The sequence below is a fragment of the Podarcis erhardii genome (genome assembly GCF_964252035.2).
Source record: "Podarcis erhardii genome assembly, chromosome: 16".
Lineage (NCBI taxonomy): Eukaryota > Metazoa > Chordata > Lepidosauria > Squamata > Lacertidae > Podarcis > Podarcis erhardii.
In genome coordinates, this window is record NC_138514.1 from 33,644,809 (window position 1) to 33,670,084 (window position 25,276).

Genomic DNA, 25,276 nt, shown 5'->3' on the forward strand with positions numbered 1-25,276 from the left:
CAGGCGGGTTTACCTGGGTTAGCTCGGGGGCAGGAAACAGGGCCACATGTCCTCAGCAATAAAGGCAAATTTTACTATGGCACTGTGCTATTTCATATTTTTTTAAATATTCATATACAGATGTTCATAAAAAGCACAAAAGAATGGTTTGCAACAATTATACACAAAATCAAAGAGGTCTTCTTAATTGCCTGCACAAGCCTGGTGAAAGTTTTCAGCAGGCGTTTAAAAGCTGGCCCAGAAGGTGCTTGGCTGAATCTCTGTTGGCAGAGTGTTCCACAGGGCTGGGCCAATGACACTAAAAACTTGGATTTCTTGATGTTGTCAGATGAGGGAAATGACCAACTAAGCTCCTGCAGATTATCTCAGTGATCGAGCTGGGACAGAAAGGTTCAGGAGGTCTCCAAGGTGCCCTGGACCACCTTGTCCTGGGCTTTGTGAATGCATACACTTCTAACACTCCGGCCAGACCAGCAAAAGCGGTATGGTCAGATTTCAAGGACACATCCCAGCCAGGCAAAAAGCCTTAAGGAGGAGCCAGGCAAGCAGCCTGGTGAGGGGTGTAGTCTAGGGAGCGAATGTGTGACCTGAGGAGAGAAGAGAGACCTAGAGAGCTGTATTCAGACCCCAGGCCTACGGTTCTCCACCCCTAGGTTAGATAGGTGGACAAACAGTCTGAGTGGGTAGAAGGCTTTCTATGTACATTTTAGAGAGGGGACTCAGCTCAGTGGGAGAGCACTTGCTTTGCATGCAGAAGGCTGCAGGTTCAATCTCCATTTGGAAGGATCAGGTAGCAAGGGGTGGGATGGAGCCTTCTCTCTGCCCGAGACCCTGGACAGTCAGAGCAGACGATACTAGGCTGCATGGACACTTGGTATCAGGTCCTTTCCTCCTGTCCCTTATACTCCCTTAATGCATTGTCTTTCTTTCTCAGCTGTTCGCTCGTGGTTGGCCAGGAAACATTTCCAGAGGCTACGGAAAGCTGTCAGGGTTATAAAACGGACCTGGAAAAAATGGAAGGTAAGAGATCAAATTATTCCCAGCAGCTTGTTGGAAAGCTGGAAATGAGGCTGCAGTTACACAACAGAAAAAATAGCACCAACAAAGATTTCTGCTTTCTGAGAATCTCTGCTCCCCCCTCCCCCCCAAAAAAAGTTTAAAATACTTTCTGTCTTTCCGTAGGCCAAGATGGATGTCCTGGCCGCAGAGGAGTTGGATGACTTAGAAGGAAGCCCCCTCTCCTCCAGCCTTAGGGTAACGGTTTCATTGAGCAAGACCCATAGCAAGTTGGAAAAACCATGCCCCCTAAATGCAGCAATCCAGTTCTGGCCTCTTGGGCTGGTCCTTTCAAGCGGCCCGGTGACACTGGGTGCTTTTCAGAGAGACCTCGCCCTCCTGGCCTGCCTCCAAGTGCTGCAGCAGAACAACCATCACAAGGCAGAGACCAAGCAGCGCACGCAAGGGGTCACCTCCATCAGAGCCCTCCCACAGGTAAGGACCATGCGACAAAAAAACCCCTCCCCCCCAAAAAACTGGTTGGTGACTGTCTCCCATGTTGCATAGTTGCTTTAAGTGGAAGGGAGGTGGACAGAATTCTTTCAGAGTCAGCGCCAGTTCGAAAACCCCAAAACATATGTAAAAATAAAAAAGCACAACTCTGAAGCCTGCCGCCAAACTCTGCCCTGAAACATCAAAGGCTCATCCTTTTCTATAAAGGCGGCAGGGGGATAGAAAACCTGTGTCCCTCCCGATAGAACTGTAGAGTTGGGTGTAACCCTGAGAATCTAGTCTTAACCCCCTGCAATGTATATGTTGCTGGACTACATATCACATCATCTCTAACCACTGGCCATGCTGCCCACGGCTGATGGAAGTTGGGAGTCCAACCACATAGAAAGCTGCCTTATTCTGAGTCAGACCATTGGTCCGCCTCGTTCAGTGTTGCGCATGCTGCCTGGACATGGCTCACCCAGGTAACCCATTTCTCCTCCTAGGGCTCGATCAAGTTCCACTGCAGGAAATCTCCGCTGCTTTACGCAGACACCAGGCCGCACACCCACAACTGCACCATGACCGGCTTCAACCAGATTCTCCTTGACAACTGCAAGCTCCTTTCAGCTTGAAAACTGACTTCTACATGTTTTTATATACTATTTACTGCACTTTTTATGCTTTCTCACTCAACAAGAACCTTCATCAAGCTGCATCTCTCCCACTGCATTTAGGATACAGTTTTCTCAAAAATGGGCATCTCTTGGTGGAAGGTCACAGGGTAATTCTCTGGGGAAGATACACCTCCCCATTACTGCAAGCACTATACACATATGATGTCAGGGGGAGATCCTGTCACACAATTTCTCTGCGACATACATGTTCTATCCATCCTTTCAAAATACAGGAGGACAAGCTGTACCTCACACACACACTTCTCTGGGGACCAAGGGGGCCTTGTGTCCATGCACAAAAGCTGAGCAGCTTACGCCAACACCTGCCAGAGAGACTCCACTTCACCCAGCCTTGCATTTAGCAACTTGCCTGGTCACCGCAGGTGATCTGGAATTACATGCAGGCGAGCAAGCAGACTGGCAACCCTCATTTGCCCAACCCTCAGGGCCCTTCTAGCCACAGAGGAAATGAAGCAGTTTCCTCAGCAGACTTGTGGAGGTGGAATTCACCTCCCTGATCCTACCACAAGTCTGCTTAAGCAAAAGCTTTAATTTTATTTTTTACTAGCCAGTATTTCCTCCTCTGCAGCTGTGTAGGCTACTAGCTTCCTGTCCAGTAAAAATAAAATTAGAATGGCATGTGAGTAACTTATTCACCAGATTAGTTTAAATGTCAGTTATCTTACTCCAATTTATATAATCAGGAGTTGGAAGCAAAATCTCTAAACCCACTGGGGTTTAGAATTCAAGTCCATACCTCAGGAAAATCACATTGTGAACTACTGTCTTGAGTTATAAACCAAAGGTAACTTTTTTAAAGTATTGTGAAAAGGTCTGTTTTAAACAATGTTTTTAAACTTTCTTTATTGTAATAAAGGGTGGTTGTTCTCTCAGGAGAGGGAAACAAACCCACTGTTGCTTAGGGACTTTTTTTAAAAAATTGCAGCCTTTGCCAACTGGGTTCTCTCCAACTATATTGGACCACAGCTCCCATTCACCCCAGCTGTCATGTAGCTATGCTGGCTAGGGCAGATGGGCTTCTGCAATCCAAAACATCCGGTGGACACCAGGTGGGCAAATCTACTCTGGGGCAAGACAAAGTTTATGGGCTCAGTGATTTCAAAATTTCAGTAAGCAGAATTCCAAATAGTGCTCAGACAGGAAGATAAGATTTCAGTGTATAAGTACACTCCATAGGATTAGACACAGGGATCAGTTTCATACTTACAGGCCATTTTCTACAAATCAAGACTCAATAAAAACGTCCATGATTATGAAATAATTTGCTGTGTTTGTTTCTCCAGCCTGCTTCTGTCAATGGCTCCAGAACTAATGGGAGCAAAACCAGGGGAGAGGTTCACCCCAAGGAAGTCTCACTGAAATCAACAGGGCAATGTAACTTTTGATGCAATTGCATTTAATTCCCATCCAATGTAAGATCAAGATGCAAATTCCAAGGGCAGTGGGAAACTTGGCTCTTGCTCCTGTTCCAAACCTGAACTCTCTTTACAGCCTGAAGATAATCAAAGGTGGTGGAGAGGCTACTTTTGGAACACAGAAAAGGCAGCGTATGCAAACACTTAATTTCCCCCCAAATCTAGGGCCCATGGTTACCAGGGGAATGGTGTGCCCTCCCTAGGAAAGAGGGCTAGGAATTACAGCTTATGGTACTCCAAGGGTTAGCCACAAGAGAAGCCCTTCCTCCAGCCTTGCAAATAACAAGCTTCCCCATCCAGAGAGGGGCATCGTCTACCTGCTCCGCACACACAAAAATCACTCTGGGCGTGTGTTCTCCTTCTCGGGAGGCTCGACAATCCTCAGGCAACAGTCTGCAAACTCGACAAAGAGGGGCTCCTGCATGTATGTCTTCAGGACGGCACTCTTGTCTTTGGCCTGGTCGACAGTGAGCAGCAGCTGGCCGAGGTGGGGGTTGAGGAGGAGGCCTTTGAGTTCTTCAGATTCCCCTGTTTCGGAAAAAGAGGGAGATGACTCCAAGAAGGAGGGTGGGAAGATCCTTGGCAACTGGTGCCCATCCTTTGGAGAAGGACTGGAGCTCAGTGGGTAGAGTGCTGGCTTTGCATCCAGAAAGCCCCAGGTTCAGTCCCTGACATCTCCAGATGAAAGTAACACACGGCCTGAGAACCCATCCTGTTGTTCTTAGGCCTCCCATCAGCCACAGCCAGCAAGGGCCAATGGTCAGACACTTCTGGAGGTCCAAAGGTTCCCCATCTCTAAGGTAAGAGATGATGGGGAAAACCACTTTCTGCCCCAAGACCCTGAAGAGCCATTGTCAGGAGCAGACAAGATTGCCTTATTTGGCCCAGAAAGTGGAGACACTACAGTACTTAAACCTCTCACCCTGCCCCCCCCCCATATGTGGAATTTGGCTATTGCGGAGGAAATGACATGCAAATTACATATCCCTAAGGGTAAGATACAGAACATTTCTATGCTGTTTGGTGGGATTTCATTTCTAATTTGTCAAATTCAGATATACAAACTCTTCCTCCAACAAACTGCATCATTTAGTTTTCATGATGTGCCTTGTTGCTTTCATTTTTCTACATTATCTGCCCTCTGTTTATTTTAAAAATACACCTTTTGTGCTGCTCCTAAGCCTTGTAATTTTGATTGTTTTTTAATCTGTACTTTCAATGTATTATTTTTATTTTATTTTAGCAGAAAATATTGGGCAGAGGCTTATGGGGGGAGCTGTGGTCCCAAGTATCATCAGTCCCACCCACCCAGAGTCAGGGACAGAAAGACAATAACATCTGGGAGGGTCACATGCTCTCCATGCCTGCTATTCAGGAACTTTGGGCATGAAATCAGACAATGGATTCTTAAAGCAGTGATGTCCCCCTACCCATAAAATAACAGTTGGAGGGTCATCTGCTCACGTAAGAACCAATTGCTTCAATTCACACATAGGAATTTCTTTATAGTAGGAATAACCAACTAGTCACCCTCCAGATAGCCACTGGGACTGCCACTCCCATCAGACACAGCAAGCAGGTGGTTAGGATGATGGGTGTTGTAGTCCACAAGTAGCAAGAGAGCCACAAGCTCCCCCACCCCTGTTTTACAGGAAAAGTTAACAATATTTCCCACTGGAAAACTTACCCAAGAGCCGAAGTTTCTGCAGGGGCACCTTATCGTCCTCATCATCTTCTGTCAGAATGTCATCCACTGACCAAGAACGTCCTGAGAAAAAAGCAGGAATAAAGTAGTGTCAGCAAAATTACCAGGTACCCACCAGTCCATGGTGCCTTTGTCACCTGCCACTCAGCCACGGTGGGAAAACAGGATACTGTCCTAGAAGAAACTTTAGTCTGATCCAGAAGGGTCCTTATGATGCTCTGACTCAACTGTTTCTCTTCTCTCAGTATGACCCCAACTATCAATGCCAATTAAAAGCCTGTTTGTTTTCGCAAGCGAGCTGGAAAGGGTGCACATACTGGCCGAGATGACCGGCAGAATCCGAGACCTGGGAGAGGAGACGGTTGAAGAAGACTGGAAGAAATTCAAGATTTATCTACAAAAATATTGTAAATTGTTTGAATGTTAAGAAGGATGCTAGATCATAAATAATTTGGCACCACTAAATTAGATGGATTTATGAAGTTAAGTGAGATTTAAGAAAATATAATTTTTTGGATAATTATTAGATTACATTTAAATTTTTAGGATTTGAACAAAGGGTATCTAAAATTAGAGAAACAACATGGGAAAATTAGATAATAAGAATGGAAACAAGGTGATAAATTGCTGGCAAAATTTTATGGTGAGGAACCCAGGAGCGGGAGATGTGAGGGAGTCCAAAGAAGTTAAGAAACTATGTTAAGATATATGTTATATTGTTTCTTTTTTGTGTATTGTATTTAAAAATTGCTAATAAATATTTATATATATAAAAAAGGGAAAGGGTGCACATACCTTCATTGTTCATGGATGCCGTCCTCTGGGAAGTTTCTTGACTTGTAGGCTGCGGACGTGGCTCTGCTTTGGGTGCACATTGTTCTGTTCAAACGCCAAACACATCTCATTACATCCAAGCCAAGGGAAGTGAGGGGTTGAGGCCATTCTTTTTGGTTAAGATTGCCCCCACCATATATTTTTCTTGCCCCTCCATTTTATAATATATATAAAACAGAACAATTATAACAGACAAAAATTAAAATATGGAAAACAATAGAATGAGTACAGTTGCACATGGGTTAAAATAACAAATGCCATCAGATTATCAAGTATAATTCCAGATTTGCTGGCGGTTAAAGGCAATATGGACCTCTCTTCTGGCAGCACCTTCAAATTCCCGAGGCTCTAACTATTTCATCACCACCACCCAAACTAAGGTTTTGGGATATTATTGGTATTTCTGAAAACCTCAGGCTTTTAAGTCCACCACCACTTTTCTTGTGCATGGGGGAGGCCATTTTGGCTAAAAATGCAACGGCACTTGCAGCCTGAACATTGGGATTGTTGTGACCAAAAAGTAGCCATCTGTCATGAAGTATGGTACATCCCAAACGTCCACTATAAACCCACACTTGCAGAGCGAATTACTCAAGGAAGCCTAGTCATTATTTAAAAATATATAATCCTACCTTTATGTTTCTTGCAGCAGGACACTGAACAACTGCAAGAACAAAGAAAAGTTTAAGTGGAGACATTTACTTCTTTCCCAAGGAATTCAAGGCCAGGCTATAAGGTGCTTCTCTCTCCCCTCCCACCATTTTATCCTCACAACAAACCTGTGAGATAGATCAGGATGAAAAAAGTGTGACCTGCCCAAAGTCACCCATTGAGCTTCATGGCTGAGGGGGGATTTGAATCCAGGTCTCCCAAGTCTTAAGCTTGACACCATTATCACACCACAAAGGCTCCTTATATTACCGTTGCACAAAACACGACTCATTATTTATAGAGATTGCCCTTTCTCAAAAATTGGTTTATGCTACATAAAAAAATATGATATGCAGAAGTGGCCAACTTGGTGCCTTCTGGATGTTTTGCATTCCCATGGCAAAACAGGGATGGTGGGAGTTGAAGTCTGCAACATCTGGAGTGCACCATGTTAGCTACTCCTGAAATTTTTGCAACATCAACAATAGCAAGATAACAGTGTTAAAACCAAACATTTGCAACTCCTTCATGGTATAGCAGCAGATCAGTGCATAATGGACTGTGAGCAGGACCACAAAAACGGTCTCCTCCTTTATATATAAACCATTTCTCAGCTGTAACTTCTCTGCATAATGGCAGAAACGGTTTCATTGGCTTTAGTTTATCAACTTTGATATTTTATGTTTATTTTATTGTACATCACTTCGGTAACTTTCCATTGCCATGAATAGCTTCATCCTCTGTGAATTTGTTCAATGCTCTTTCAAAGCCATCCAAGTTGATGGCCATTGTGGGAGTGACTTCTGCTTGCTGTGCAAAGAAGTCCTTTATTTTATCTGCCCTGACTCTTCCAACATTCAGCTACCCTGACCGTCCAAAAGCTCTAGTGTTAGGAAAGGAGAGGGGGAATTTCTCCAGCCACTTTCTCCATGCCATGCATAATTTTATAAATGACTATTGTGTCCCCTCTTACTTGCCTTTTTTATTACCTAAAAAGTCCCAAATGCTGTAACTTTTGCTCCTAGAGGAGTGTCTCCATCCCCTTGATCGTTTTGGTTGCCCTTTTCTGAACTTTCCCCAACTTTTTTTTTTTTTAACGTGAAGGGGCCAGAAAGTGTACACGGAATTCCACTTCTTTAATTATGGAACAGGTATTTCTCACCTTTGCTATTCACTTACTTTTTACTTGCCTTAGGGATTGATTTTAAGTAAGAACCGCACATTAGCTCAATCAACAATGAGCTAGTAATTCTTCCGGGTCGGATGGGGGAGTCATGCGCTTTAAAATTATGGATGTGATCCCAAGGGAGTTTCATTGCTCAGTGGGGATTTGAACCCTGGGCTCCCAACACTTTAAACCACCACTGGGGGGGGTAACTGCCCACACACCCAAGCGAACACAGGATCTCTTTCACCCATACACCCATAATCCCATACACACTTTCGCGACAAAAATTGAAATCCCCACCCCCGAGCCGCGCCTCTGAGCACAGACACAGTCCCGCAGAGCCACCTCTGAGCACACACAGAGTGCCTTCCGTCCCTAAATAACCGGAGCCCACCAAAGGGCTCTCGTGGGGGCACTGCTTGCACCGGCCCGCTACTTACTATCTCTCCCGGCAGCCCGGGCAGCGGTACTTGGCGCCGCCCCGCCCGCCTTCCCCGCACACGACGCACACGCGGGAGCCGCCGGGCCTCTGCATGCCGGACGCTGCTGCTCGATCTCGGCTGGGGAAAAACTCCCACGTGCGTCTCCTTCCTGGCCGCCGGGGATCTGGGGCCAGGTCGGGCCAGCAGAGCACCCGAGCCCATCGATAGGCCGCGCCTCCTGCTCCTGCATCCATTCGAAACAGGATGGCGCTCGATTGCAATGGCTGAGCAGTCAGTCCTGTGTTGCACGCACTGATTAAGCCCCTGTGAGGGAGAGAGAATGATTTCCTCTCTCTCGCATTGTTTTTAAGCTGTTCTTTGGGGGATTCCTGCTGCCTTTCAGTTTGTAACCCCCATCCCCTGTGTGTGCGTGCTGTGGATTGGTGCGGTGGTTGCTGTAAATCGTAGTAGTGGTAGAAGTAATAAATAATAATCATATACCGTTGTTGTTAAATCTTAGAACAACAACAACAATAATAATTTATTATTTATACCCCGCCCATCTGGCTGGGCTTCCCCAGCCACTCTGGGCAGCTTCCAACCAAATATTAAAATACAGTTATACATCAAACATTAAAAGCTTCCCTAAACAGAGCTGCCTTCAGATGTCTAGTAATGGTAGCAGTAGCAGTAATAATAGGTATTGGGCTGTATGGGGTGCTAGGGGAGCGGTAGTACCACTGGTAGTGTAATAATAAAATTTAAGGTTTTATTCGTCAGTACTTCTCCTGGGGTCGTCTGTGCATCTTTGGTCCCCACCCTGTACTTGGCTCTCTCGTGTGGCTCCTAGAAGCTGTGGGCATGCCGGCAGCAGACACACCCTGGCCGGCTAAACCAGGTGAGGGGAGCCGATGGGTCTCAAACCGTTGGGGAGTTAGGGACGACTCCTGCTTGCGAAGAGAGGCTCCGGCGGATGGAGTGAACACTAGACCAGTGTTTCCCAACCTTTTTTGGGCAAAGGCACACTTGTTTCATGAAAAAAATCTCGAGGCACACCACCATTAGAAAATGTTTAAAAAATTAACTCTGTGCCTATATTGACTATATATAAAGTAACTCTCTTTAATAGGCATCAAATAAACACAAAGAAAGTACCGGTATTTTATAATTACTTTATTATGAAATAGTAAGTACCGTATTTTTAGGACGCTCCGTCCCATAGGACGCACCTACTTTTTTTGGGGGGGGGGAATAAAGGAAAAAAAAATTTCCTTTATTTCCCCCCCCAAAACCAGGTCGGGGAACAGTGGGATGGCGGTGCTGCGCCTCCCCACTGTCCCCCGAGCTTGTGGGGCTGGCCCATGTCTGCCTGGCGCGAGGGGCGCTCTGCTTCAGGGCGCCCCGCGCATCGGGCGGCAGGCTACAGTCCGCAGCATGGGGAACCCTCTGTTTCAGGGCGCCCCACGCGCGCCCCCCCCGGTGCGCAAGGCTTGCCAACACAGCGCGGAGCACGGGGCGTCCTCTGAAGGGCGCCCCGTGCTCTGCGCCGCCCGCAAGCCTTGCGCTCCTGGGGGGAGATCCCCCGGGTGCGCAAGGCTGGCCAACACCAGCGCGGAGCACGTCCTCCGAAGGAACGCCGCCATCCCGCTGTCCCCCGACTTGGTTAGAAGGCTGGCGGGGGGGAGAAGCCTGCTCCTCCCCGTCGCCAGCCCCGCAAACTCGGGAGACAGTGGGAGAGGCGTAGCGCGCCCACCCGCTGTCTCCCGACATGGTTTGGAGGCTGGCGGAGGGCTTCCTCCTCCCCCAGCCCCGCAAGCTCCCAGAGCTCTGGGTCCCGTTCTGGGGGAGGGGGAAGCTCGGGCTTCCCCCGCCCCAGCCCCGCGTCTCCAGCCGGGAGACGGTCGCGCTTTAGCCCCGTGCGTGCTCTCCCAGCTGGAGAGGTGACGCGCGCCTATGGAGGCTCCTGCCATAGGCGCGCGTCACCTCTCCAGCCGGGAGAGGGTCGCGGGGGGCTAAAGCAGCCCCCCGCGACCCTCTCCCCGCTGGAGAGGTGACGCGCGCCTATGGCAGGAGCCTCCATAGGCGCGCGTCACCTCTCCAGCTGGGAGAGCACGCACGGGGCTAAAGCAGCCCCCCGCGACCCTCTCCCGGCTGGAGAGGTGACGCGCGCCTATGGCAGGAGCCTCCATAGGCGCGCGTCACCTCTCCAGCTGGGAGAGCACGCACGGGGCTAAAGCAGCCCGACTCGCCCGCCTCCCACCCACGGCACACCCGGCAACCTCTCGCGGCACACTAGTGTGCCGCGGAACACCGGTTGGGAAACACTGCACTAGACCAAAAGTGGGAAGGTAGCCCATCTTGTAGAAGTGGGGGGGGGGAATGCTGATCCTGTACCTCTGCTGTTTTGCAGGATTTCTTCAAGAGAAGAGAAGGGCTAAGGGGTAAATCCCACACACCTTTGGGATGGAGTCACTCCATGGGGCCTGAGGGGGCCTGAGCCCCCTCAAAAATTCGTTTGGGGGGGCTCAGCCCCCCCAATAATTTAAGAAAATTATTACCGTAAATTTCGCTCTATAGCACGCAGATTTTTTCTCCTAAAAAGTAAGGGGAAATGTCTGTGCGTGTTATTGAGCGAATGTGTGGTCCCTGGAGCCGGAGCGCAGGGGCAAAAATCAGGCAAAAATAAGATGGGGCGTTCGGGCGGAGGGAAGGCGGAAGCTGCTGCTTTCCTGCATTCTGCCTCAGGGTCTTACTGCCCACCCTCTTCTGTTGCTGCGTTTGCTCAAACTCAACAAAGAGCAGGGAATCCCCTGCCCTCCTGGCAAGCAGAGGGTTAAGGAAAGGATCGAGTCCTTCCTTCTAATTCTTTCCTAGTCACACTGCTTGCCGGCTCCAGCCCACCACCTCCTCCTCTCCGTGCTCTAGGGACTCGCAGGTGGGAGAGAGAGAGAGGGCTGGCTTGGGGGGGGGACTTTTGCCTTCCTTTCCTCCCCCCCCACCCCGTTAAACTCCTTCCCTGCATTCTTAGCCAGCTGCTTCTCCGCACACCCCTCTTGTGCTTCTTGTCCCTTCTGTGTTTTTCCTTCCCTCCCCATTTAAAGCGTGGTGACAAAGCACGGATCCACATGGATCCTCAGGATTTTTGCATTGGGTCACCCCAAATTCACCATCAGATCACATTACATGTCCATGGCTACAGTCTGTACCCAAAAAATCACGCACCCACTGTTGCCTGGAGCTGCAATGGTGCAAAAACGTGGTTACAAAGCATGGATCCACAGGATCTTTGCACTGGGTCACCCCAAATTCACCATCAGATAACATAGCATGTCCATGGCTACAGCCTGCACCAAAAAAATCACGCACCCACTGTGGCCTGGGGCCACAATGGTGCAAAAACGTGGTTACAAAGCACGGATCCACATGGATCCTCAGGATTTTTGCATTGGGTCACCCCAAATTCACCATCAGATCACATAGCATGTTCATGGCTACATCTTGCACCAAAAAAATCACGCATCCACCGTTGCCTAGGGTCACAGTGGTGCAAAAATGTGGTTACAAAGCACGGATCCACATGGATCCTCAGGATTTTTGCATTGGGTCACCCCAAATTCACCATCAGATCACATAGCATGTCTATGGCTACATCTTGCACCAAAAAAATCACGCACCCACTGTTGCCTAGGGTCACAGTGGTGCAAAAACGTGGTTAGAAAGCATGGATCCACATGGATCCTCAGGATTTTTGCATTGGGCTACTCCAAACTCACTGTCAGATATTGAAAATCTTTATAAAATAGAGAATTAAATACATACAGAATGTTAAATTTTCAGTTTCGAAATATTAGTACTAGTTTAGTACTGTATTTCTATATTACTATAGTACTGTAATTGTTATTTTCAAATACTTAAATATTTTTAGGGTGTAAGACCCAATTAAAGCCCGTTATTTACATACAGTATTACAGTATTTACATGCAGTATTAGGCATACTGTATTAACTTTATTAACTGTATTAAAGCATTAACTTTGAGATATTATTTTTATTTAATGAACCCTCAGCCTTATTCAAAGTAAGCTTAAATTAGCTATTTCACTTATTAATCAAAGTGCTATTGCTGTGTGACAACAATATTTTATGTTTTATTCTTTTAATGATAGTTTAGGATTTATTTAAATATCATTTCAGTCTTTTCAGAGCTATATATTCACTGCTCTGTAATAGTCTATAAGCATAATTGTTACTGTAAATTAAATTAGCTTTTTACGAAAATACCGTGCGTGTTTATGTTTTGTTTCTTTTTTCAAAGCCAAAAAGTGTTTCAGGCTTGTCGAGTTTCCCGGAGTGTGGAGTTATAGAGAGTCGAGTTTTCGGGGTTCTAATGTTGATCATATGACTCTAAAATACTTTTAAAAAACTTTAAAACTCAGTAATTTTCATCTAAAATTTAGAAAACTTCCCGGGGCATGACCCCGGTATGGGCCCCCCCAATATTTTTTATAAGTCGGCGCCCCTGGTCACTAAGAGGGTTGGCTGGCACTGTGAATGCCTCCTCCTGGCAACTCCTTGCAGCCAAGCTGGTGCCAAACATATGCAGAAATTCTCTAATTCAACTGAGCAGGTGATGGGGAAAGGCTTCTCCCTGAAATCTTGGGAGAGTTGCTGCCAGTCAGAGTAGACAATACTGGACTAGATGAACCAAGAGGAATGGCAGGGTATAATTACAGACAATATTGTTATATTATTCAGGGGCGCAAACTCTTATCCGACAGAATGTCTGGTTTTAATAATTTGTTTAACTGTGTTATGTATTTTATTCTATTTTATATATTGATCTTTTGTAATGGTTTTGGCTAGAAAAAGTAAATAAATAAATAAATAAATAAATAATACTCAGTAGTATTGCTACTGCTACTATTACATCATCATCATAAGCTGTAAACTGATTGTGCATTTTGGAAACTTTGGTGTTTTAATGATTTTGTAGTCATGTTGCAAAGTCTTACATAAACATAAGTTTATGACAAAGGAAAGGCAGAATATTTTTTATTGTTTTTCTTAATCTGTTTTAGTCTTGTTATTCAAAAAAATTAATGTCTTAAATTATTGTTATTGTTTTTTCTTTGTTATAAACTACTTTGCAGTTTTTCACAACCAAGTGATGTAAATTTTATGAAATAAACAAGTTGCAGTCAGAAAAATAACTGGGTGACCAATGTGTCCAAAACCAGGATATATGTGTGCATGTGTGTGTGTATTCTTTGAGGCTGCCTTTGAGGCCAGATGATGGAGCTAAGCCACATAAAAATGCTAATGTTTGCCCTCTGTAAACATTGTGAAACATCACTATCTCTTGTGCATTGATGTACCAGTGAATTAAATTAAACGTGGTGAGCTTGGCTTTGCTCAGAGAAAGGTTAACGATACTAAAAGGAAGGATTGCATTTTATTAATGTCATGCCAAAGCAAACACTGCAAAGCCTTCCCAGGTGGCTCTGATGTTACATTGGTTTTATACACACACAAAGTCCTTCTAAAGCTGCTCTGCTTGAGAGTAAATCCCACTGAACCCAATGGGGTCTTCTTTTTAGTAGATGAATTGCTGCATGAGATTTCCCAGTTCTGCTACATATATAGGTTGAGGTTTCTCAGCTGAGTTTTGTTCATGCTGAAGCCTTTGCCAGCCTGGTGTCTTCCAGATGTTTTGGACTTAAAACTTCCATCAGCCCTGCACTGTATAGCCATGCTGATTGAGGCCAATGGGAGTTGCAGTCCAAAATATCTGGAGGCTACCAGGTTGCCAAAGGCTGCCCCAGATTGTTCCATAAGAAAGCACATTATCCAAAGTCACCATGCGTCACATACAATTTGATGTAGCATTTATTTTTCATCCTATCTTAATATGTTTTGTCAATCAACAACAATATTTTAGTCAGTCCAAATATATATGTATATATAATTAGATTAAGCTGGTGTTTCCCAGACTCCTGTTACACCTGCCCAACTTTCTGTACTGCATGAAGTTTGGAATGTTGCTGTTAATTCTAATCAAAAGGAGGCTGGTGTGAACCTTTTAAACCACTAATCGAAATTCTATTGTATAATAACTCACTCTGAAGTTAGTTCACAATAGATAATTTCAACCCAACACGATCCTGTTCATGAATGCTACCAAAGTGTAGGTAGCACAATTCTACTGTCGATAGGAGAGAGCCGATGAATTGAATCCCACTCTCCCTTGTACTTGAGAACTGTCCAGTGCTGAAGCTGGCTCGCTTTGGTGAGCTGAAACATTAATTCAGATCTCTGCAACTGCCAACTACCCATAGCCCCTATAAAGAGATTTACGCTGCAATCCTAAACACATGTCCTTGGGGAATGCATCCCACTGAACTTCTGAGTAGACATGCATAGGACTGAACTCTCAGTGACTGCTCACTGCGGACATTTAAAGATGTTTGGGTGAAAACGTACAAGACTGGATTCACTTTGGTCCGAGCAGGGTCACATTTTCCCAATGGCCTGCACTTCTATGCGGTTGCTGGAAGGGGACTTCAAAAACCTGAGTCTGTGCCACAAAGTTTTCACTTTCAGGGTGTAGATGATGGGGTTCCCCAATGAATTCATGGTGATCATGATGGCGGTAAGGTTTCGGAAGACGTAGACATCCATGGAGAAATTGTTGGGGCACTGCTGAGTGGTTATATCCAGGACAACGCCAGCAAAGAAGGGTGTGTAAGACAGCACAGACAGCAGCCAGATGAATATGCTTGTCCGGGCTACTTGGATCTCGGCCAGCCTGTAGGTGGCATGGGTTTGCCCCAAGGCACCCATTGCCATCTTGTGTTTCCTCAAAAACCCAATGATGTTGCAGTAGGTGAAGAAAGGGAGGACCAAAACCACTGCACAGTGAGGGATAGTGATGAAAATAAGGTAGTTGATACACAGAGGGCTGTAAAGGGCAGAGGCATTGTCTCTATCCAAGCAATTCCAGCCCATCAGGGGCAGGAAGCCCAAAAAGAAGCTAAGCCCCCAGACACCCAGCACCATGCCCAGGATCTGGTTCCTGCCAAGGCGCCATCTTCTCCTCAGGCATTCCGCCACAGCCAAGTAACGCTCAATCCCAATGAGGACTAAGTTGTAGATGGTGGCCAGGATTGACATGGTGTAGAAGGCATACGCTGTGAGGAGTTCCTTGGACCCACTGATGGTACTTTGAGGGTTGGTGATGAACAACAGGGCGATCCAGAAGCCTGTAGAGCTAGTGAAGAGGTCGGAGAAGGCCATGTTGCAGAAAAGGATGAAGATGGGCTTGCGCAGTTCTTTGGAGTACACCACGGCAAAGATGACGGCAGAGTTGAAGAGCACAGAGATTAAGGAGATGGTCAGCTGAGGGGCACCCAAGGAAAGCACCAGGTCACTGGTCCAAACGTGAGTGGTGTGGTTGGGGCAGCTCTGGTGCTTAATCATGGTGAGGGTCAGGCTAAATCAATCAGGAAGCGATCAGAGGGGAGCAGGAGCCAGCAAGGCAAAGCCAAGAGTCGAAGGCAAGAGTCAGAGCTAGGAAGCTAGTTGTTGCTCTGGCAAAATCTCAGTCTAAACACAAAGACTTGTACCGCTGTTTCTGCCTAGGAGGGGCTAACGGCAACCTGGGTGCTGGGAGGTCCAGTCCAGAGACTGAGGATTCTTATGCTGCCTTAGAAAATATTGCAAGGTATGGTCACTCACCACATCAGGCAGCAGCTCCCAGAGCTCTTTGAGGCCTGGTTCTAGCTCCAGTGACTCCCAGTGACAACAGCCTAAGCTTTTAAATGATCACTCTTTTTCTTCCCATACCCTACGGTCCTAAGATGGATGGAAAGTTGGGTGACCTCCTGCTTTGCGGCTCCAAGCGGTGGGCGTTGAACACAACAGGTTTCTGCTTTCCAGAATACGACCCAAGTTGTGGGTTAAATGTTAACTCCTGTGCGTCAAAACATTTTGGTTATTGGTTCAGGGTGATAACTCCCAACCCTGAGGTTGCTAGGATGGTCCTAGGTAGCAAAGGCATCTAATAAGCTCCCTGTAATCTCTCTGTGTGGTTTTCTCCATCTGGAATCTCATCTTGGACGCCTACACTGGAATTGCGTTAATTAACTGCCAAACATTAAGCCTCTTGAAGCAAAAACAGTCTCTTCAGAGAGAGAGAGAGAAAGATGGGGAGAGAGATGGATGGGTGTCTAGATAGATAAGAGAGAAATGCCAAGAACAGATAACTAGACGGGGATAGATAAAGAGAGAATAGGACTGTAAAGTTGGAAGTCGCCACAACGGTTATTTAATCCAATCCCAGGAAATTTGCCTTCCAACCTTTGCTGAGAAAGCTCCAAAAAGGGAGAGTTCACCACCCACTGACACAGTTTGTTCCAGTTTGTCGAACAGCTCATACCATCGGGAATTTCTTCATGATGTTTCACCAGAATCCCCTCTTTTTGTTGTTTGGACCCATTGGTTCAGATCCTGCTATCTGCAGCAATGAATTTTCTCCATTGTCTACCCAGCAGCTCTCCAGATATTTGAAGACAGCTGTCCTATTGCCTCTTTATCATCTCTTCTCCAAAATAAATATGCTCAGCTCCCTCACCCTTTCTCCACAGGACTTGGTATCCAGGCATCTCACTATCTTGTATCTTCTTCCTAGAGAAATGTTCCTGCTTGTCAATATCCTTAAACTGCCCATCAGCAGCCAGGGTCAGGAGGTCAGCAGTAAAAAGCACTGGTGTCAGTGAAGTTAACCCTTCAAAGAAACCAAAACAGTGAAGGCTTAGCGATTGCAGCAACTCTTCCCAGTAGGACTTGTCCCTATGAGGCAGTTGCGGGGACCGAATGTGCCTGCCTTGCCACTGCTCTCTAAGGCCTCTCCCAGTTCCTTTTCCTGCAGCCTAAGGCTCCATCTTCATTTCTCTGTGTCCAACCAGTCCATGACATTGCCCCAAAACTGGCCACGGTATTCCAGGTGAGATGGACAGGTGTGTGTATATGTTAGGGACAATGTAAGCTGATGTGCACAATGCCAAGCGGTTAATGCGCTTAACCACCAGGCATTGCACACATTCTCCAGGGGTGATGGCGAATGTGCTCATAATATCTCCATGAAGGAGGAATTGTGCACATTTTTCCAGTCAATACATTTCTGGGGGGCTTTAGAATGCTGAAATAGACAGGAGTATTTTGGCACTATTAAGTGCCAAGAAATCCATTGTGGTTGCTGCTTTTGTGGCTTACAGTCCACTTTTGTCATAATCAATGCTTTAAGCGAGGGATGAGGAAGATGTCACACTGCAGATGTTGCTGGGCTTCAATTCCTATCAACTCCAACTAGTATTTCCGATGATTAAGGATGATGGGCTTTGTAGTCCAACAAGATCTGGAGGGCATGCAGTAAGAATCTTAACTATGTGAACTATGTAAGGATGAAGGCATCTGTCAATTTGGGTTTCTCTCAGTTTCTCATTTTTCCACATCTAATTTCAGTTCTCCACATTTCCATGACAGGTTTTTTAAAGCCTTTATAAAAATTCATTAGCATTTTAATGCAAATTTATCCTAGTGCACCAATTTTTGAATGCAATTTCTCTAGATGTGCACATTTCCCCCTGATAGTCAACATTCTGTGATAACTGAGCATGCTCACTGAGTTATTACTGAGGTGGGGAATTCCCCCTTAGGATTTCTTTTCCCAAAAAAAGGTTTGTGATGCGCTCTAATACCTCCCATTCTTGAGTGTGGCTGATGCTGTTTTAACCAAATAATTATAATAGCAAATACCTTTGTGCATCAGAAGTAGATGGAATGATACCATGCCAATGTCCAGAATTCTTAGTTGCAAAGCAAATCTTCCGGGCTCTTCAGAAATCCAAAATTTCCAAACATGAGCTTCACTTTGATTGCATCAAAATAAGAAATAATTGAATAAGAAAAGAGGATGGGTTTGCACATACCGCACTAGGACAGGAGAGGGCACTGTTTCAAATGGAAGCACTCAACCATCTCTCTTCTAATTGCAAACATATACCTCCTTTTTAAAAGGATGCCTAGGTGTCACTCTAATGTCTATTCTCAGAAGTAAGACCCACTGAGTTCAGTAATACTTATTCCCAGGAAATTTGTATAGGATTGCAGTTGCAGCCCTACTGCAGGATTCTGTGTGATTTTTAGTTACACTAATGCATTATTCTCTATTTACATTTTGTTTATCAGTGTTTTCTTCTTTGTTTCATTTTCCCAGCTCCTCACACTGGCAAGAAAACAAACAAACATGGATCTCCGTTATGTGAACCTGGGTCGCCCTCTAGGACTCCCGTTCCCATCAGCTCTGACCATCAGCCAAGTTGGCTGGGGCTGATGGGAGTTGGGACTCCAGCAATATCTGAAGGGCCACAGGACCCCCACCCATGAAAACACAAGGGAAGCATAATATCAGAACAAAGATTTTAACATAAATGTTATTTACTTTATCTACATTCAGCACCCCACGGCTGTACTTGCTGGCTGAAGAGTTGTGGAACTGGCCACCTGAGGTCATTAAGCCCAGAGCCTGACACAAATCAGCTGCCTTTCAAGGGCTCGCCTAAGGTTGACCTGCTTTAACTCACACGGTAAGGACAGGAGTGTGGGAGAAGCTTAAAGGCCTACGTGCATAGAAGCAATTTGCCAAGATCACCTCTCTGTTTCTTATCTCAACTTCACATCCACAAACTTTGTTCCTCTGAAATGATCCATTGGATATACAGTAATTTCCCCCAACCTCCCACTTCCTTTTCAATTGCAGTTTATTGCCAGGGATGTCACTGCATCCTTCTCCAGACTTATCTCCATCTCTCTGGATAAGCAAAAGGACAGTCTGCCCAGACCATCAAACATTTTGTTTTACAGCTGGGAGAGGTGAGCCTTGAGATAAGGATTGTGGTCACTTCTTTGTTAAAGGGGACATGCAGAGATAAATGCCACTACCTTTCCATGTAGATACAAAGGCCACAGTCGCATACACAGGTAATTCTGTCAAAGGGCATGCAGAATGGGGGGGTCAGGGACTGGTATTCCTCTGATTCAAACCAGGGACGATGACAAAGGGAAGGTTCTTTGCTCAGATTATTGCAAGCAGAATCGCGGCAGGGAAAACACATTAAGAGAACCCCGCTGGGATTCTCTCTGTAAGTGGGGATGAGGGATTCTGTCAATGTTGGTTTCTTTCACTTTCTCATTTTTCCAGTTTTGAGTTCTCCCCATTTCCATATCAGGTTGCGATGCAGGTTTTAAAAGTCCTCATGAAAATTTACCCAGCATTTGAATGTGGATTTCTCCTAATATAAAAAAATGTGTAAGGCAATTTTGTTCAACAGACACTATTTTCCAAAGCACTTTCTCCTAAAATAACACATTTGTGTGTGTTATTTTCACTAATGTTATGAGCTTTCATGCATATTTTACAGTACACATGCATTTTTGTCCACATTCCTTGGCTGCAGTGTTTAGAGCTTGCACTTGTGTTAACCTCCAGCCTCCTACTGGAATGCGGCCCCCAACAGCTTTCCAATGGAGTAATGTGGCCCTTAAATCAGTTTAGATTATCTGAATGCAGTATTTTCTCTTTTTGCAAGGAATCCAGGTGCCCTTCTCTCTGCTGAATACGTAGTCATTACATTCCCAATCCTACTTCAGACATAGCACCAAGCCACAGTTCAATGTTACAATAATGTTGCTCCAAGCTTCACGCTCATGCTCCACCTTTGTATACGAAGGGAGGCAACAAAAAAATCCACTTTTGTTTTGCAACAATCTAATTTCCTGTTCAGTTAACAGGAGTTGGTCAATGGGCCAGCATCTGAAAGTCTGTTAGAAACATTTCTCTTGTGGTCAGAGGTATATCAATGGGCTCAATGGGGGTAGGAACCTTAGCTCAGTTGTCAAGCACTCGCTTAGCATACAGATGTTCCCATGTTCAATTCCTGGCATTTCCAGTTAAAAACATAAAGTAGCAAGTGATGGGACAGTCCAGCTCTCCACCTGAAACCCCAGAGAGCTGCTGCCAGTCAGAGCTGCCAGTACTGGGCAAGCTGAACAAACGGTCTGGCCCACAATAAGGCATTTTCCCAGGATCCTCAGACAATTCTGTCAGCTCTCTGGGACAGGGCAAAGGGCTGGCAACCAGTTTGTTTAGAGACACAACTTGGATACCAGAACTGAGTCATCTTCTTGAGCCTCCGATTCCCTCCTCCCTGTCAACGGTCAATGACAGCGAAGGTGCTGCTGCTGACATGTCCTATTCCAAGGGGTGTGCGTTTCAGTTCTGGGCTGCCTTGATCCATGCAGGACTTAAATTGGCTTTCCTCACACCAGCCCATGAGGCAAATGTAAGCCTAGAGGATTGATGGGAACTCTTTGTTTGACAGGCGTTGCCCAGTCTCAGTTTCAGTCAGGATCCAGTCCTTCTACCCCCATGATGGCGAATTCGGGCTGTCAGATCTGGCGGTGCTTGTGATCCGCTTGGCAGGCACAGGCGTGCGGGCAGAGCGAGATACTGCCCTGAGCTGTGCTAAATGATCTATGCATATATGAGGGGCAGCCACTAGCCACGGAAATGCCAGTCCCCAGTGGGGAGATGACTGTGTGACTGTTCATGGCCAGCCTGAGACGTTTTGCCAGCTGAAGCAGCGAAGGATGATGAGATGGGAAAGGCCCGTAAGCTCAGTAGTAGAGCATCCGCTTTGCATGCAGAAGATCCCAGATTAAATCCCTGGCTGCATCTCCAGGTAGGGAAGGGAAAGAGACTCCCATCTGAAATGGTGGAGAGCCACTGCGAGTCAGTGTAGGCAATATTGAGCTGGATGGACCAACAATCTGGCTCAGTATGAGGCTGCTTCTTATGTTCCTATGGTGGCATCCCTCGTGGTGTGTGCAGGTGAATCTTATTTCAACACTGGCAATGGGACAGCATCCTTGATTATATCAGAGGTCAGCAGGCTAGCTTGGAGGGTTCAGGCAGGGAAGGCTGGATCTTTAGGGCAAGTGGGGGCAGTGTGTCCCCCACTCACAACCAGCCCAGAGTGTGTCACTGGCTGTTGGCTTCCTCTTCCTTAGTCTCAGTATTGCCCAGCAGGGAGGAAGATGGAGACAAAACCAGAGTCAGTTCCACTTGTCATTGGCTCTGGCTCCACCTATTGTTGGGCTCCCTGTCTACCACCCTACCAGTCCCAACGGGCACCAGTTTCAGGACAGGCTCTATGGGGCATCCACAGTTCTTTTATCCAACCATTTGCCACCACTATCCCCATGCCCACCTGACATCTTGCTTTGCCTAATGGTAGGGCCGGCCTTGATCATGGAACAATGTGGTTATCCTTGCTGCTTCTATGGCTGTTGCAAAAGTGTTCGTTGTTGGGGAGGAGGCTGTCTTTTGGTCCCTCCTATCCCAGATCTGCCTCTGTCAGCTGCCATTCTACTGGGTGGCAGCAGGGGGAGAGCTGGGACAGCAAGGCCCACTCCATCAGCCTCGTTGGGACCTGGGAGAAGGGAGAAATGTAATTCTACTTCCATAAAAGCTGAACTTACCTAATTTGTACTTTCCAAAATAAGATGGGAATGGAAACTCCTTCAAAAGGCACACTTCCTCTGAATTCTGCAGTGCACTTCTCCACAGCTTTTGGTAAAGTGTGCATACGAATGTATATGTGTGTGTATATCTATATCTATATATATATATAGATATATATAGATATACATACACACACACGAATGTATATATATATATACGCGCATAAATATCATTTATAAAAATTGCACTATCTTGGGCAGGCATAGGCAAACTCGGCCCTCCAGATGTTTTGAGACTACAATTCCCATCATCCCTGACCACTGGTCCTGTTAGCTAGGGATGATGGGAGTTGTAGTCCCAAAACATCTGGAAGGCCAAGTTTGCTTATGCCTGATCTTGATGGAAATTGCTTTGCAAAAATGTGTATATAATGCAAAACTGAGAGCAAGAAGGCAAAGATACGCATGAGAGTGTATGGAACATAGAAAACTATGTTATGCTGAATCAGACCACTGGTGGTCCATCTAGTCTAGTGCACACTGACTGGAAGCAGCTCTCCAGGGTTTCAGACAGGGGCAGTCTGAACCTTACCTGGAGGTGCCAGGAATTGAACCTGTGACCTTCTGCATGTGAAGCTGATGCTCTACCAGTGAGCTACGGCTCCTTCACTCTGCACCATATCAACAACAGATGTTGAATGTGGGTGGAGGAAAGCTGAATGCTTCTTCCTTTGGGTGTAGTTCTAATGACATAGATAACTCGGCACTACTTTTTAAGCATGAATCAGCCTGTCTTGCGTGTCCAGGTCCTGCCTGATCCAGCTCACAGGCAGACCTCTTCCTAGGAAGAGGCCTGGGACACTGCAGAGAACCTCTGTCCAACTGAGAAGAATCACAGGACAAGATGAAGTGCCCCCTCTCAAGGATGTCTTTTAGTTAATCTTTTATTGTGGCAGCACCTGCACCTTAGAAATCCTACTGGCATCAGGTAGGCTTGGCGCCTTGTAACCATGGGCAGATCAAGACCTTTAGAGGCCCTTAAAAGATTTTGGTGTTCAAAATATAAACAATAATAAAGCGTAAAACATTGCCTTCTACAATTATTTTATAAAGTTCAGCATGACTGAGGAACAAGAGCTTTGTGAATTAGAATCTACTTCATTGGTTGCATGAAACCGTACATTTGACTCTCACGGTCTAGGCCTCAACCCACATTAAAGGTTTTATTATGCCACTACAGTGGTACCTCGGGTTAAGTACCGTACTTAATTCGTTCCAGAGGTCAGTTCTTAACCTGAAACTGTTCTTAACCTGAAGCACCACTTTAGCTAATGGGGCCTCCCACTGCCGCCGCGCCACCGGAGCACGATTTCTGTTCTCATCCTGAAGCAAAGTTCTTAACCCGAGGTACTATTTCTGGGTTAGCGGAGTCTGTAAGCTAAAGCGTATGTAACCTGAAGCGTTATGTAACTTGAGGTACCACTGTACAGGATTTCAATTACCCAAGCATATTGTTGTTTCTTTCAGTAATTAGGATTAGGATCAGGAATGAAAGGCTGTAAAAAGCAAGAGGTACCATCTCTGACATTCCTCTGCCTATGAGAAGCCCACAGGAGGACCTGAATGCAACATTCCTATCCCCACCTGTGTTTCCGGGAAACTGGAATTCCAAGGTCTACTGTCTCCAGCAGAGGGGGTGGGGCACAGCCATTGTGCTAGTAGCCGCTGAAAGACTTCTCCTCCTTGATTTTGTCTAATCCTCTTTTGAAGCCACTTAAGTTGGCTTAATTAAATAGTTTAACTATGCACTGCGTGACATTTCTTTTGTCTGTCCTGAACCTTTAGATCATGGGTAGGCAAACTAAGGCCCAGGGGGCCAGATCCGGCCCAATCGCCTTCTAAATCCAGCCCGAGGGCGGTCCGGGAATCAGCGTGTTTTTACATGAGTAGAATGTGTCCTTTTATTTTAAATGCATCTCTGGGTTATTTGTGGGGCAAAGGAATTCATTCTCTCCCCCCCCCTTCAAAATATAATCCGGCCCCCCACAAGATCTGAGGGACAGTGGACTGACCCCTGCTTTAGATGCTCCTGAGGCCTAGCATTATGAGAGAGAATGCTCATCCACACTTCCGCTTTCTCAGGCTTTTTGTTTGCCCTGCCACCTTCCATGGATAAACCCGCTGTTTGCTGCTGAGTGGTAACAAATGTCAGTCGGGTTTTCTGCAGAATAAAATATGGCACGAGAGGAAATGTGAACAAGCCCAGAGAGAGAAAAGCCTCTCTCTTTCTTCACACCATGAACAATTCTGCAAACCTCTATGACATCCCCACCCATTGCTCATCTTTTCTTCTGAACTAAAAAGCACCAAACTCGATGACCTCGCCTCAGAGAGTTGCTCCAGCCATTTGATCACATCACAGCCCTTTTCTGAAACTTTTCTAGCTCTGAAATATCCTTTTATAAACACTTGTCTTTTTTACTGTTTTAAAAAGAGAAATTGTTGCCCAGTTCATTGGACAGATCTTAGCTGATCAAGAGATTAAGAACATCAGAAGATCCCTGCTGGATCAGACCAAATGCCCGACCAGTTCGGCATCCTGTTTCCCACAGAGGCTAACCACTCGCCCTGCTTGCAATCCATAGCAACTGGTATTCAGAGACATCATATATATCAGATGCAGGGAGCATTTTTCCATCTGAGGGCCGCATTCCCTCATTGCCAACCTCCACAGGGGCCACGTGCCAATAGCTAGTTAAGTGGGCCAAAGCGGACAGAGCAGAGCATTACCTTTTGTTTTTGTACAGTGGGCTATATTCCTGACACACAGAAGTCAGGGATTTCTACACAAACACCCCACATCTGTCTGTCCTCCCTCCAGGGAGGTAAGAGACGTTATCACACTTCAAGGACCCATTCCAGCCAGGCAAAAGCACTCAAAGAGGGTGTGGTGGAGCAGTGGCTTGGGGAGAGTTTCCAAGGGCCAGAGAAAAGGGTCCGGAGGGCCACAGCACCCTCAGTGTATATAGAGCCATCATGGCTAGTAACTATCAAAAGCAGCATATCCCTGATATTAACAGAGGGAGGTTGCCTTATACCGAATCAGACGACTGGGTCCACCTAGCTTAGTACTGTCTACACTGACTGGCAGCAGCTCTCCAAGGTTTCAGACAGGGAACCTTCCCAAGCCTACCTGGAGATGGAGGGGATTGAATTGGAAATCTTCTGCGAGCAAAGCAGATATTTTGCCACTGAGCTTCCCCCTACAGCACATTTAGAAAGTCCAGGCAAACGAAATGCTCCTGTTATCTAGTTTTGT

General features: G+C 46.1%; 3 protein-coding genes across 9 annotated transcripts in view; 1 reads left to right on the top strand and 2 right to left on the bottom strand.

The window, feature by feature from the left end:
* Positions 1-3,447, top strand: part of MYO19 (myosin XIX) — a 33,367-nt gene extending 29,920 nt beyond the window's left edge. For all 6 annotated transcript variants that reach the window (XM_081844091.1, XM_081844090.1, XM_081844092.1 and 3 more), the window contains 3 exons: positions 935-1,020; positions 1,183-1,491; positions 1,995-3,447. In XM_081844091.1, coding sequence (XP_081700217.1) covers positions 935-1,020; positions 1,183-1,491; positions 1,995-2,123 — 524 coding nt within the window. In that variant the 3' untranslated portion in view covers positions 2,124-3,447. The remainder of the gene's footprint in view (positions 1-934; positions 1,021-1,182; positions 1,492-1,994) is intronic.
* ZNHIT3 (zinc finger HIT-type containing 3) lies at positions 83-8,650 on the bottom strand. Of its 2 annotated transcripts, none has more exons than XM_081844311.1 (6): positions 8,400-8,650; positions 6,773-6,804; positions 6,102-6,185; positions 5,289-5,369; positions 3,919-4,129; positions 83-1,004 (listed from the first exon to the last, which is right to left on the bottom strand). In XM_081844311.1, exons 1-5 carry the CDS (start codon positions 8,633-8,635, stop codon positions 3,939-3,941), a joined length of 624 nt encoding a protein of 207 aa, XP_081700437.1. In that variant the 5' UTR covers positions 8,636-8,650; the 3' UTR covers positions 83-1,004; positions 3,919-3,938. The 2 variants fall into 2 exon arrangements, with proteins under 2 accessions (XP_081700437.1, XP_081700438.1); XM_081844312.1 differs by lacking the exon at positions 8,400-8,650 and adding an exon at positions 7,971-8,122.
* A 4,995-nt stretch (positions 8,651-13,645) lies between these two features.
* On the bottom strand, positions 13,646-18,181 carry LOC309331757 (lysophosphatidic acid receptor 1-like). Its single transcript, XM_081844267.1, has one exon. It carries the CDS (start codon positions 15,853-15,855, stop codon positions 14,890-14,892), a length of 966 nt encoding a protein of 321 aa, XP_081700393.1. The 5' UTR covers positions 15,856-18,181; the 3' UTR covers positions 13,646-14,889.
* Positions 18,182-25,276: the final 7,095 nt, after the last annotated feature.

Coding starts and splice junctions, on each gene's coding strand:
- LOC309331757 (XM_081844267.1), bottom strand. CDS start 15,855: ATGATTAAGCACCAGAGCTGCCCCAACCACACCACTCACGTTTGGACC.
- ZNHIT3 (XM_081844311.1), bottom strand. CDS start 8,635: ATGGATGCAGGAGCAGGAGGCGCGGCCTATCGATGGGCTCGGGTGCTC. Junction 6,805..8,399: donor CCGGGCTGCCGGGAGAGATA/GTAAGTAGCGGG, acceptor TTGTTCTTGCAG/TTGTTCAGTGTCCTGCTGCA. Junction 5,370..6,101: donor GGCATCCATGAACAATGAAG/GTATGTGCACCC, acceptor CTTTTTTCTCAG/GACGTTCTTGGTCAGTGGAT.